The 14,408-nt window shown below is 39.1% G+C and overlaps 1 protein-coding gene across 1 annotated transcript in view; it reads left to right on the forward strand.

Annotated features, from left to right (window-relative positions):
• Positions 1-14,408, forward strand: part of LOC139468155 (RNA polymerase I-specific transcription initiation factor RRN3-like) — a 346,794-nt gene that overhangs the window by 286,664 nt on the left and 45,722 nt on the right. The window contains exon 13 of the mRNA XM_071249934.1: positions 10,743-10,918. Within this exon, the coding sequence (XP_071106035.1) occupies positions 10,743-10,918 (176 nt within the window). The remainder of the gene's footprint in view (positions 1-10,742; positions 10,919-14,408) is intronic.

Here is a 14,408-nt window from a genome sequence, read left to right on the forward strand (position 1 = left end):
ATAGACGACTGCAGCGCGAGTAAAGAATTAACAAAAAAGAAAGATATGCTTTCGTATTTAGCATTCTCCGGACGTCATACTCAACATAGCGTTTGGGTACTTACTCAAAAATACAACTCTGTCCTTAAAGATCTCAGAGAGCAGACCAAATGGGTAGCACTGTTTCATTGCAAAGACCGAGATTCATTCGAGTAATCTTTACGTGAAAATGACGTCATTTATACCAAGGGTGAACGAGATAAAGTCAGAAAACTGTTAGCAGCAACGAAGCACTGTAAACTCGTATTAAAAACCGATCAACTAGCTGCTTATGCAATTCCTTAGCAAAATGTAGCAAAAATGTAGCAAATTGTAGCAAAAATGTAGCAAAAATGTAGCAAATTGAACATTAGGGTTTAATATGACATAAAATGTGGTTCGAAATCATCATTCTTTCGCAACAGTTCATTATTACGGGATGTATTGGATATGTCATATTATATTATGTTAGACTTAAATATCTCCTTAGGTATTACATTATGGAATGCGACGAACTCATCGAACAAATGCTCAAAGAGCCTGATGTAGATAAATCTTTAGATAAACATAGAGAAAGACTCGTGGCTTTGGTAGCTGGTGGAAAATGTTCCCAATATTTGGGAGAAAATTATACCATGGAAAAAATTGATAACATGACAGACGAAGAGATTAAAAAAACGTACGCGCGTTACAAGTCTAGACTGGGAGCTACCATGACTAAAACGATAGGGTCGTCTATATTACAACTATACACAGTCGTAGCTAGTACGTTTCTCCCGGCAGAACATCACATGTATTTATGCGAATCTCTCGAGAAAGACCCATTCATCGAACACGCTATAAGCGCAGTGAGCTGTGAGTTTTATCATAGATTCGGAATGTTTTTAGCTCCACTCACCACAGCTTTAATAACGGCTAGGTATTGTCAATTTAAACATACGTGCCCACTTAATAATAATGGAGACTCAACAGGTGACACCACAACAGATTGTGAAAGAGGAACCACAACAGATTGCGGAAACGCAACAACAGATTGCGGAAACGGAACAACAAGTGAATGAGGAACCACAAAAACAACCTAGGTATTGTCAATTTAAACATACGTGCCCACTTAATAATAATGGAGACTCAACAGGTGACACCACAACAGATTGTGAAAGAGGAACCACAACAGATTGCGGAAACGCAACAACAGATTGTGGAAACGGAACAACAAGTGAATGAGGAACCACAAAAACAACCCAGAATTACTAAAAAACCCAAAAAAATAGCCGCAGGAAGGAAGGGAGGACTGGCGAGGAAAGCGAAATTAATAAATAATTCAAATCCGATTAAAACATGGGCACTAGTAGGAGTTGCTGGTATAGCGGCCGTATGGTTCTTTTATAAGACCGGAGAAGAGAAAACGTCACCCCCGCCGCAACAACAAGTTCAATTAGAGGTTAGTCCTCATATAATGCTATAAGAAGCATGACTACTCCAGTTACAGACGGTAAAATGTTGGTAAACGCGACGTATCATTCAGCGGTGGTCACCGGCTTGGCCATTGGCTATGCTCGTATGGCTAAAATGATTACTAAAGCCACACTAGATTTTAATGGTTATGACATCGGTATGATGGTTATGGATATTGGATTGGCTATGGCAACGAAGGATATGCTCATCAAACAAGGACTTATCCCGGACGACATAATGAAGTAATTAAACATTTGAATATTTATATTCATATAAATATGGCATCAATTGCGATGATGGTCGGTGGAGCTGTTGTAAATGCTCTAGCTTTTTCGGGGAGTAATTATTTTTTTTCCAGTATGAGGGAATCAAACGCTAAAGAAGTTGAAGAGGAGCGTAAACGACATAACGAAGCTTTAGAACAATACCAAGCAGCTCAGTTACAATATACGCAGCAGAGAATGAAGACATTAGACTTTATTCATGAAAACCTGATTAAGGAAGGACATTCAATTCAAACGTTTAAGGATGTCGAATCTGCCATGCACGAATACAACCTCGTTTATGGGAAAAAACTTGACCCAATACCGAGACCAACAATGAGTCAGTTTTATACACCGTCAGAGGAACAAAAGAACCGCGAGGTCACATTTGTGATTATGGGATTGACTGCTGTATTGATTTTCAGCTATACAATAGCTACGCAGTGACAGCTGTGGCTATGCATAAACCATGATCTATAAATCAATATCTCACCAGTGTAGCTGTGATTTGCATTTAGACAAATGATATGATAGATGTATAACCATGAATAACTGCAAATTTACACTCATGGGGAAGACTCTATGTAATCGACGCTGTGTTGATATTTACTGTGGTATACACAATTATTACATCAAGCGTGGACACATAAACTATACGTGTTCTGAATGCGGGATAGGGGTCAAAGGTCGTTATTGTTTATGTAAGAAACACGGTGCTGATAGGGTCAGGAACCAGATTATTTATGCTAGGAAGAGAGATTACATCAACGAGAGGAATAGGTTGGGGAGAATACGTATTTAGATATATGAAAACAACCAATTAGACATTTGTCTCATTTTGCATATACCACAATGGTTTTTGTCAGAGAGTTAAAAGCTATGGCAAAGCAAAGTGGTCTACGTGGATATTCTCGTATGAGAAAAGCTGAATTGATTACCTTACTCGGTTTGGAATACAACAAACCCCAGACTGTTAGAGAACTCAAAGCTCGAGCGAGAAACAGGGGGCTGAGAGGTTATTCTCGAATGAGAAGAGCTGAATTGATCGCTTTACTAGATAATAATAATGATGTTGATATTGATAATGATGATGATATTCAACAACAAGAATTAATATTTGTACCCATATCCGCCGGCGTTGGTAAATATCTAAGAGGTTGGAAGATGGATATTAATTCCAACATGGATGTTAACGATATTAAGCCCATCATATCGAGTAAAATTAACGAGGAGTTAGATGATTTACATAGTATAAAATACAAGCTGACGATTAAAATGTCATTGAGTAAAAGTAACACAGACGATAGCGTCGAATATACCGAACCATATTTCTGTAGCAATCAAGAAGTTATAACCGAATCCGATACTATAAACGCATCATTAGATACATCAATTCAGAGGATACAGGAAACTTTAAAACGCTGGACTAATAGAGGTTCGGGTTGGGGTGTGGATAAAGTCGATAGTTTATATTTAGATATAGCGAATTATATGCCTTTCAAAGGTGGATCTTATATAGATTTACCCCCGTATTATAAAAAGAAAAAAGCCATAATTAACGTAAAAAATAAATCCGATGATTGTTTAAGAATGATGATAAGATCTGCATTGTTCCCCGTAGACAAAAATCCGGATAGACCTTCTAGCTATCCCCAAAACTATGGACTCAACTTCGATGGTATAGACGAACCTACACCAATATTGCAAATTGATAAGGTGGAAAAGCAAAATAATTTAGCTATAAATGTTTTCGGACATTCAAAAGGAATTGTTGTACATAGGATAAGCTCCGCTCCGGAACATATTCCCAGAATCAATTCATTTCTGATCGAAAAAGATGGAAAATATCATTATACGTGGATAAAGAGTTTAAACAGGGTGCTATACGATCAAACAAAATATAAGGAAAAGAAATATTTCTGCGAAAGATGCCTACATGGGTACAGCAGACAAGATCTATTAGAAGCGCATAAAGAAGACTGTAGAGGTGTTGGACAGAATGCTATCAGGGTCGATATGCCTAAAGAGGGAAAAAATATATTAAAATTTGAACATTATTGTAATCAAATGCCAGTACCGTACGTAATTTACGCCGACTTCGACTTCAAGAACATATTCCTTGTGGGTTTGGATATATAGTTGTAAGGTATGATGGGAAAACAAACACTCCCGTGATTTACAGAGGACCCGATGCAGCGGGAAAGTTCCTAGAATATCTACAAAATGAAGAGAGAATAATCAGGGAAAAATTATCGTGTAAGAAACCTATGCGTATGACGAGGGATGATTGGAGGGCCCATAAGAAGTCAACGAGTTGTCATGTTTGTAATAAACCCCTGGATGGGGATTCCGTAAGAGATCATTGCCACGTCACGGGTAATTATCGGGGAGCCGCTCATAACGAGTGTAACTTGAAACTAAAAATGAATGCTCCACCTTAGAGGATATGATTCACATCTCATTATGCAAGCTATCTCAAAGACCGACGGCGGTTTAACGTGCATTCCAAACAATATGGAAAAATACATATCGTTCTCGTTGACTAAACCTATACATTATAGGGACAAGGATGGGAAATCTAGAATAAAGCAAAGTAATGGGCTTAGATTCATAGACTCCGTACAGTTTCTGTTATCTTCCCTGGACAATTTAGCTAATGCGAACAATCCCGATGACTTCGCGATAACAAATAAATATACCGATAAGATAACTCGTCATTTGTTGCTGAGAAAAGGTGTATATCCTTACGAATATATAGATGATTGGTCTAGATTCGAAGAAACTGAATTACCACCCCTCGAATCATTCTATAGTAACTTAACAGAATCTAGAATAACAGATGCCTATTATGAACACGCTCTGACGGTCTGGGGTAAATTAGGTTGTAAGAATTTAGGCGATTATCACCATCTGTACTTAAAAACTGATGTACTGTTACTCGCCGATATATTCAAGATATTTAGAAAGACATGTTTAAAACAATACGGCTTGGCCCCGGCATGGTAATATTCCAGTCCCGGACTATCGTGGGATGCATTGTTGAAGAAAAACCGGCGTAGAACTGAAACTACTCACAGATTACGATATGCACTTGTTTATTGAGAAAGGATTAAGAGGGGGTATATCGATGGCGGCGAAGCGGTATTCTAAGGCTAATAATAAATTAGTGGAAGGATACGATCCGAGTAAACCCGACACGCATATATTATATCTCGACGCTAACAATTTGTACGGATAGGCTATGAGTCAACCTTTACCCACGGGTGGTTTTGAGTGGGTCGATGAGAATGATATCCATAATAATGATGTGAATAAAGGGTACATACTAGAAGTTGACCTAGAATATCCAAGTTCGTTACATAAAGATCATAACAGTTATCCGCTAGCTCCCGAAAGATTAATGGTTAATAAAGATTGGATGTCGGAATATCAACGCTCCTTGATGGGTAATAGTAGGTTAGCTAACGTAGAAAAACTCGTACCAAATTTGATGGATAAGACAAAATATATAGTTCACTACAGAAATCTCCAGTTGTATCTATCTTTAGGTATGAAACTAAAGAAAATACACAGAGTTCTAAAGTTTGATCAAAGCCCTTGGATGGAGCCCTATATAAGGTTGAACACAGATTTAAGAAAGATAGCCACCAGCGATTTCGAAAAGAATCTATATAAGCTCATGAATAACTCGGTATTCGGTAAAACTATGGAGAATCTAAGGAAGCGTGTTGATGTTAAATTAGTCAGATCTAATGAGGAAGAAAGACTCAGGAAACTTATAGCCAGTCCGGCTTTTAACAGAAGCAAGATATTCGATAACGACTTAGCCGCGTTGCATATGCAGAAAAGTAATATAAAATTCAACAGACCGGTGTACGTCGGTATGAGTATTCTCGACTTGTCAAAACACTTAATGTATGACTTTTATTACAACAAACTTAAGAAGCAATACAGTGATAGATGCGAGGTGCTATATACCGACACAGATTCTTTGTTGATGGAAATACAAACCGAAGATGTGTATAAAGATATGGCAGAAAAAATAGATATGTACGACACGAGCGATTACCCTAAAGATAATCCACTGCACAGCGTAGTAAATAAAAAGGTATTAGGTAAGATGAAGGATGAATGTGCTGGGACCCCTATAGCGGAGTATGTGGGATTAAGACCTAAGATGTATTCTATAAAAAAGTCCGATAATGGAGAGATAAGAAAAGCTAAGGGTGTTAAGAAGTATGTGGTAAAAAAGCATATCAAACACGAACAGTATAAAGAATCATTATTCAATGGTAGAACGTTCAAACACGAGATGAACTCTTTAAGAAGTTACGATCATAGGATATATTGATTAAGAATGAACAAGACATCATTATCCCCCTTAGATACAAAGAGATGGATTGATAATGATGGTGTAACTACCAATGCTTATGGTTATGGTGGTAATACCGTACCGTCGAGAACTATGAACAATTCTTCTCGTACAAATGCCCTACCTGGTCCATCTTGAAGATGATAAAGAATAGGCTCTCCTTCTTTCGTAACCAATCGACTAATGTTATACGTCTTAAGGGACCATATGGGATCGGTTGCGCGACGTAGGCCTCCCTCAAGTTCACCAGGCTGGTATTAATATCTTACCCTTACTCTATCCGGAAGTTTTCGTTCTTTGCCTCTCCTCGGTGCTGAAAATTCGGAAGTCACGGATTTCATTTTAATAGCATCGGATGGTTTCTTCCCTATTAATCTCGTCACTTCATTATTCAGCGCTGATACAACGGCTGATAATCGTGTCACCCATTCGGTTGATCTCAATCGCTCGGATTTCATTTCGATCCCATACTGATAGCCAAACAAACGTTCCGCTAATGTCCGGTTAAATCTTTCGACGATAGCTTGACTGCGGTGGACCTCTTTTTCAACACGGACGATTTCGACATCGTGCTTTGTTAACAGTTTAGTTATCGATCCCATAAACTCGCGACTGGGATCTACTTGAAATAGCTTAGGCCATTTTAGCAGTCCGCGTTTATATATGCGGCTCAGTGCATTAGCTACTTCTGTTGAATCTTTCGAGGTTAATGGCTCAGCCTCTTTGTATCGACTAGCCACATCCACTACTGTTAAAGCATATTTATACGTTTTGCGTTTTACCTTATCGTGAGGAAGAAACAAGAGGTCAGCCTGATGAACTTCATTCGTTGTAAAAATATCAAACTTCTTCCTCGGTATATAATGCGGTGCTGGTAAATATATTTGCCACAACACTTGTTTCTTTAACCAATCCTTGGCCACATCTTTAGATACCTTAGCCGCGGTGGCTAATTTTTTTATTGCTCCTATACCTTTCCAATATCCTCGTGGGCTATAGTAAATTCTATTCATTATTAATTAATATTGATGTTTCTTTTAAAACGAATTTTCATTGAATCGCATCATCATTTTTATACTAATAGAAGCAATGATTGGCCCCAGGTATTGGTGAGCTAGAGCCAATTTAGCTGAATCTCATGACTATCGTTGAATAGCATCATCATTTTGGCATAAAAAATGCCACCTGTAGTAGCAGTATAGGTATATAAATCCGGCTCCAGTGGAAGTGAGCCAGAACCCCCATTACCTATAAAAATTTATATCATAGACTCCAGGTGGTGGTGAGTTGGAGTCAATTTAGTTTAATCTCATGACTATCGTTGAATCACATAGTCATTTACACATAAAAAATGCTACCTGTAGTAGCAGTATAGGTAATAAATTCGGCTCCAGTGGAAGTGAGCCAGAACCCCCATTACCTATACTACTCAGGTTGATCAGATCAACACCCCAAAGGAACATCTCTACGCCAAACAAGGAGTCCCTTTCGTCATGGTGCACAAGAAGGGGGGACAGGACATCGAGTACGACATCACACACTACAGACTTGTACTACTTCTTCCAGAGTAGTGGCGTACCGACCTCAAACCACTTCGTCGCCAATACCGCCGCCCTCCTTGCCAAGAGTCTCCTCCAGAATCCCGACTCCCAGGATGAGAAGCTGACCAAGAGACTACTACAAGGATACCGCCGCTAGACTTCTAGCCACACACTCTCGCCAGCCGACGCCGTGCCTTCCCACGCTGGCCCCCCACCCCACCCCACCCCCAGGCCCAAACTTTTCCATATTATTGAATATTCTTTTATCACCCACTCCCACCCAGCCAAAACCCAACCCCCTTAACTTTATTAGAATAGGCTATAAACTTATATTTTTTTGGGGTGGGGGGTGAGGGTGTGTGCACTTCTTTATTTAATCATTACGCTTTTTGACCCTAATAGTATAAGTGCTTCCCCGTGGCGAGATAGGCTTAAGACGGAAAGCGCACGTTAAATCTCCGAGGTACCTATCTACCAGAACTTTATTTGCTGTTCTGGTCATACATAAATATATGTAAGTTACGTACATGGGGAGGCTAGATTATTTACAGCTTACAGCAATATAGTGCACATCTAGAACACACTTTTTGTACTATTAAACAAACTGTGGACTTTTAAGACATTTTCGCTTATTGTAATAACATCTAGCTAACAAATCATGTCTATCTCTGAAATCCACAAGCATAGTTGCTGTCAAACCTAAAAACATATTCAGGGAGGTCAGTTTTGACTTGCCAAGCACCTTAAGGTGAGTTTATTTTTAAACTGTCAAAAGCGACTGTCCCTTCAATACTAGTATATGGCTGGAAGCTGTCTCACGGACTGTTATGAGTTATGATGTATTTTATGATATTACTGGGGAATGTTCAAATTAGTTACTGTCATTTAATCCAACGTTCTAACTGTCAACTGTCTCAACAGGACCATAGGTTTGGTTATATATCTCCTCCCTGTCTCTATGTCTTAAGTTGTTAATCGGTAACTGCGGTCCAAATGTATCAACTTATTCATCTATTGTTACAAACTTGACTGATTTAAACATATCTAATTGATCACTACTCAGTCAGTCAAGCACCTGTATCAGAAATGTAAAACCAGCCATGTTTCATGTAGTCCCAATATCACTGAAAAATGCCGATGTAACGTGACATATAAATTTACTCACAGACAATATATTTTTCGTGAGAGTGAAACACACTTTTATTAAAGTTTTATTAACAATTTCATAAACTATAATAATATTAATATTAAATTTCATCATCACTAGCCAAGTTTATGAAAATGTCCCCATTTGAGAGATGTCACATATAAACAAGGATTCGAACTAAGTTTGATCGTCTTTGACACTGAGGTTTATCCCCACTTTGCCAGCAAACTGCAGAAGATTAACAGTGAGTGAGTGAGTGAGCATCGTTTCTATGTTTATACAAGAAAAGATATCATGCCAAAAACGCTCACAGTAGTTAGTGAGTAAACTCACGACCTGTCATGACCTGGTTGAGTGACTTCCTCCAATCAACGTGAAAGGATTACCTACAGAGAAAGAAAGGATTAAAGTCACCCATAAATCTTATCCTAACGTAGTACTCCAACTTCTAAATGCCTCTCAAAGAAGGATTAAAATCCTAAAGATATCCTATCTACATGGTATAGGTACTCACAACCTCTAATAATAAACTGTTACGTTTGGTATCCCCAGCAATACTCACTATGGTCATTGGGCAAATGTAAAAATCACAAACCCTAACGAGATTCTGTGTACATGGTCACACCTGGTGATTGGGAAGATCTCAAATTCTATCAACAGTCCGACAGCATGGCTGTTCATATTCATTTACAACATCCTCTTATAATTAGTATAAAAGTGTCCCGCACAAAACCTTCTTTTATTTATTCTTTCAAAATACAAAACAGAAAGTGGGGTGTGGGGAAATGGGACATATTCCTACGTGAAATAATGAGACATTAGTAGTGGTGACGGCTATATCATAATTGTACTGTCTAAAGCATAAATTTGGCGAACGAAAATGTTATATTTGCCATCAAGTGGAATGACTCGTGTGGGCAAATGAATATGTTCGCAATCCACAAACGATCATTTTATTAATGGCAAACATTTACCAACCCGCGACAATCGTGTCAACACGGGGGTTCCCCTAGCAATAAAGTCGCATCTAAATTCACGACTGTTCTACTGTCGGCTAGCCACAATGGCTAGACTGGACCCTAGTGGAATGGTGCATGCCATAAAAGTCTAGCAACCGAACACTAATTAAGACGAGCCGACCTTGAATTTACGGTCTGGTGAACACAGCTCAATGGCCGCTCATTAACTCAAATTTCACATCTCTCTGTTATGTTTTTTCTCACTATTCATTTGATAAATTTGTCAACTTCAACTGGAACCCGGTCCCGTGTTACACGCATGGCACACACGTGTGCAACGGGTGCTCACCCCGTGTGCAACCCGTTGAGCACCCGTGGCACATGCGTGTTACACGCGTTCTCAACGCGTGTTAGGGTAATGAACTTTTAGGCAGTAGTGTATCTTCAGACCACACAAATCTGGGAACTTTCATTATTACTAATTTTACATTGTCACCCAATGACGGCGGCTGACTAACAAAATGTGAAAATTGACAGGAAATGGGCAGGTGATCAGATTCAGTTCTGCTGTGCACGTATAAAACTTTGATAGTGTTAAAACTGTTTGGGTGAGAATCGCTTTTAGCAATATTCCAGCAATATCATGGAGGGGGACACCAGAAATGGGCTTCACACATTGTACCCATGACGGGAATTGATCTCGGGTCTTCGGCGTGACAAGCGAACACTTTAACCACTAGGCTACTCGACCGCCCCCACCCCCCATAATAAAAAAATAAATATTTGAAGACCCAAGAAAATAATCTATCAAACTTGGGCCCATTGGGCCTATGTACGTATTAGGTCACTACCAAGGATATTAGATCAACTTGCCACCTACTATCTAAGAAATAACTTTTGGGTATTTTTATAAGTATTTGAAACCTATTTTGAACCTCTGCTGTAAGTGCTGTTACTATGTAATTGACAATTTATTGCTTGTTTCAGAACTCTTAAGACCTGCATGGAGCTGATGGTGGAATGGGTGCATCGCTATCTTGAAGAAATCTCTGCAGAGACCATATTTGCAGATGTTAGTCACCATGCACCTTTCTACTCAGTTTGTCAGGCCATTTTTTATGTCTTTTGTTTTAGAAGCAAAGACATTTTGGATAGTGAAAAAGGTAATAACCAGATTAACCTTTTGTTTTCAATGGTTGAGACCTGGTGCATGCCCAAAATTCTGTATTAATCAAACGTAAACAACATAAAACCTTGTCAATGACCATGATTTATCAAAGAATATAAGATAGGTATGTGATAAATCACAAAGAACAAGAGCAAAGTGTGGTTTATTTCATGTTAAAACAAAGTTATATGGATATTAGTTATATTTGTGCAATGTTATTTCATTTTGATTACCTCCAATAGACAACATAATGGCTAGATATCCTCCAGTAGTTTTCAACTAATGTTCAACCTCCAATAGTACAGAAACGCAAGCAGTTAATTCATTGTAGAATAGCCTAAACGCAACACATTCCTTTTCAAATGAATGAAATGAAAATACAACACTTTAGATTTGTTCACAAGTAAAATATTACAAACAACAAACAATTAAGCATTTACTCTAGAAGGACATGGACACAACTGTTCCATCAGGCAGATTAACTTTCAAATCTTTCTTCTCCAATGCAAAGACTGCTGTTGATTGGGCAGCCATGTCTACCATTCCACCTTTTGAGTCTTTCGTTGTAGCAGATATTCTTGCCATAGATTCCACGATAGAACTTTTGGTAACTGATGTGGCATATTTGAAGGACTTCCCACAGATAACACTGCTCACGCGATCCTCCATCTCCGCAGACGTTCTCTTAAATAAAGTGTAAACAAGTAAATTTTCAATACCGGTATTCTTTTTCTGAATTATTGATATTGAGGTATAGCCTATCAAGTACAAGAAAGGTGTGCATACTTTTGGAGGACATCTTTAAAAATGTGGTTATTGGTGGTATTAAGACACTGAATAAGGAAACCGTGCATAAACCGAATATACTGTTCTCTTCAAAAACACTGTAATCAATGTAGCAGGTGCACTCTGAACACTTCACCGATAATCATTGCTCTTCATAAGAGCATATACGGTGATCACATGACATACAAACAGCCAGTAAACAATAATTAACAACTAAATAGTCACGCTGTGAATTAAATTACTATATTTCACTACTAAATAAGCGAAATACAACAATGCAATTTGAACTGATATCATATTACATTTTTTTCGAAATTAAGAGTGAGTGAGTGAGTGAGTTGGGTTTAACGCCGCTTTTAACATTATTCCAGTTATATCACGGCGTGACAGCTTAATGTGGGAGGAAAGCCCGAAGTGATGCAGGTCTCAGACGTTTACCACTTCGTTGAAACCCACAAGCACGGGTATGGTGCTGACAAACCTAGAAACATAATTGGAAATACCACTTCACGCGTCCCAGTGTATGGTTTACGTCATCCATGTGGCATTGTTATTGTCGAATCTTATTAAGACGTTAGGTCGGAATAACATCTTACTAGAAACGGCGTCATAGCTGAAGACGGGAGCTCAAAAGGCAAGCTCAATAGGTTTAAGAAATTGTGGGTAATAAGGACATTTTTACACTCCTATGTACGAAGGGCGTTCATTAAAGATTTCCCCATGACCCACTTCCTATGGACCTAGTGGAATGAAATTTGGCATAGGTATTAGTCTTTCCCCACATAGGAACCACCAAGAGTTACACACTTCTCCCATCGTTTTATGCAACTATGGAGACCTCGCTTGTAAAAGCCCTCATTTTGCGTCTCAAACCAGGACTTGACTTCAGAAATCAGTGTTTCATCATCTGTGAAACGTTTTCCCTTCAAAAATGACTTCATGGTTGGAAAGAGCTGGAAGTCAGATGGTGCAAGGTCAGGAGAGTAAGGAGGATGTGGAAGGATTTCATAGCCACAGGACCGCGCTTCTGTCTGGGCAAAATGAGAGTTGTGTACTGGAGCATTATCTTGCAGGAGACGGACATCCTTGGTCAGCATGCCACGCCTCTTAAGCTTGATAGCGTCCCGCAATTTCCCCAGCAGTGAAGCATAATGATCTCCTGTAATTGTGATACCCTTTGCCAAGAAATCCATCATCACTACTCCGTGCTGGTCCCAAAACACCGTGAGCATGACCTTGCCTGCAGAGGGTTGGACATGTGCCTTCTTTGGGGGTGGTGACTCCACATGCTTCCATTGCATCGACTGAACTTCAGTGTCAGGATCATAGTGATGGACCCATGTTTCATCCTGTGTGATAAGTCTGTCAAAAAAGTTTGCCTGGTTTTTTTGGCACATGTCCAAAAGATCCTTTGAGCAATTGACTCGTTCCTGCTTTTGGAAAGGTGTGAGCAACCTGGGAATCCATCGTGCAGACACCTTATGCATGTTCAAATTGTCATGGATGATTTTTTCCACAGACCCTACACTGATCTTGACATCTTGTGCTAACTGGCGAACAGTTATACGTCGGTCTGCCAAAATGGCGGTCTCCACTTGATGGATAGTGTCCTCATCAATGGCTGAATGGGGGCGACAAGGAATGGCAGCTGTTTCCACAGATGTCCGACCACACTTGAACTGGCGATGCCAGTGTTTAACAATGTCAAATGATGGGGCATCTTCCCCATAAAATGCTTTCATTTCATCGAAAGTTTCTTTTGGTGTGCGACCTTTCAAATATAAAAACCTAATCACTGCTCGGTATTCTACTGGCTCCATTGTCACACCCTACTCGATCATAACACCTGTAAAAGTGGTAAGATTAATAGTTCGGTGCTGCAAATTCAGACATAACCCATAGATACATGTATCATTACACATGTGAAATTTCAACCAAATATGATAACCCTAAGGGGTTTAGGGGAAATCTTTAATGAACACCCCTCGTATGTCATCCTGATTTTATGAAACTCATGTAAGAATTCATGTATTACCTTGCCCTCGCTCAGGAAATACAAGAATTATGTGATCCATTTCGTATAATCAGCACGACACACTAAAAATGTCATGCTCGTATAATAATCTCTAAATCGCATATGTATAGTATTAACCATTGTATTACCTATAATTATTCAATGTTATTAACTGATATATTCATTTCCATAAATGTCAATAGCATGGTAATATACCAGTGACACTTTGAACAGTATTCCAGTAATATCACAGGGTGTAAGCTTAATGTGGGAGGAAAGCCTGATGTGCTTCTTGTCTTAGACGTTCACTTCTTTGATTATACCACGACCACAGGTGTGGTGCTGACAAACCTATAAAACACAATTTGGGCCAACCAGGATTCGAACCCACGATCATAGGTTTCTGGCGTGCAGAAGGGACGCAACTTCGCTTCGCCAATTGCGGCACCTTAGACAACTGGGCCACCAGTGCCCCAATAAAGACAGACATACAGACAACTTACCTCAGGAGAACTTTTTCGATTCTCTTTATTAACAGATTCATCAACTCTTTGTGATGCCTCAAGAAGTTCTGAAGTTCTTTTGTGGTTCAGTATATATATCTACCTTGTAGCTACAAATCGCTGTGGTTAGTTTGTTCTGCTATTAACTGTTCATTGAGGCCGGCTTTATTTTATCCTGGTTA

Source organism: Haliotis cracherodii, unplaced genomic scaffold (assembly GCF_022045235.1).
Source record: "Haliotis cracherodii isolate W230 unplaced genomic scaffold, xgHalCrac1.p SCAF_2, whole genome shotgun sequence".
Taxonomy (NCBI): Eukaryota; Metazoa; Mollusca; class Gastropoda; order Lepetellida; family Haliotidae; genus Haliotis; species Haliotis cracherodii.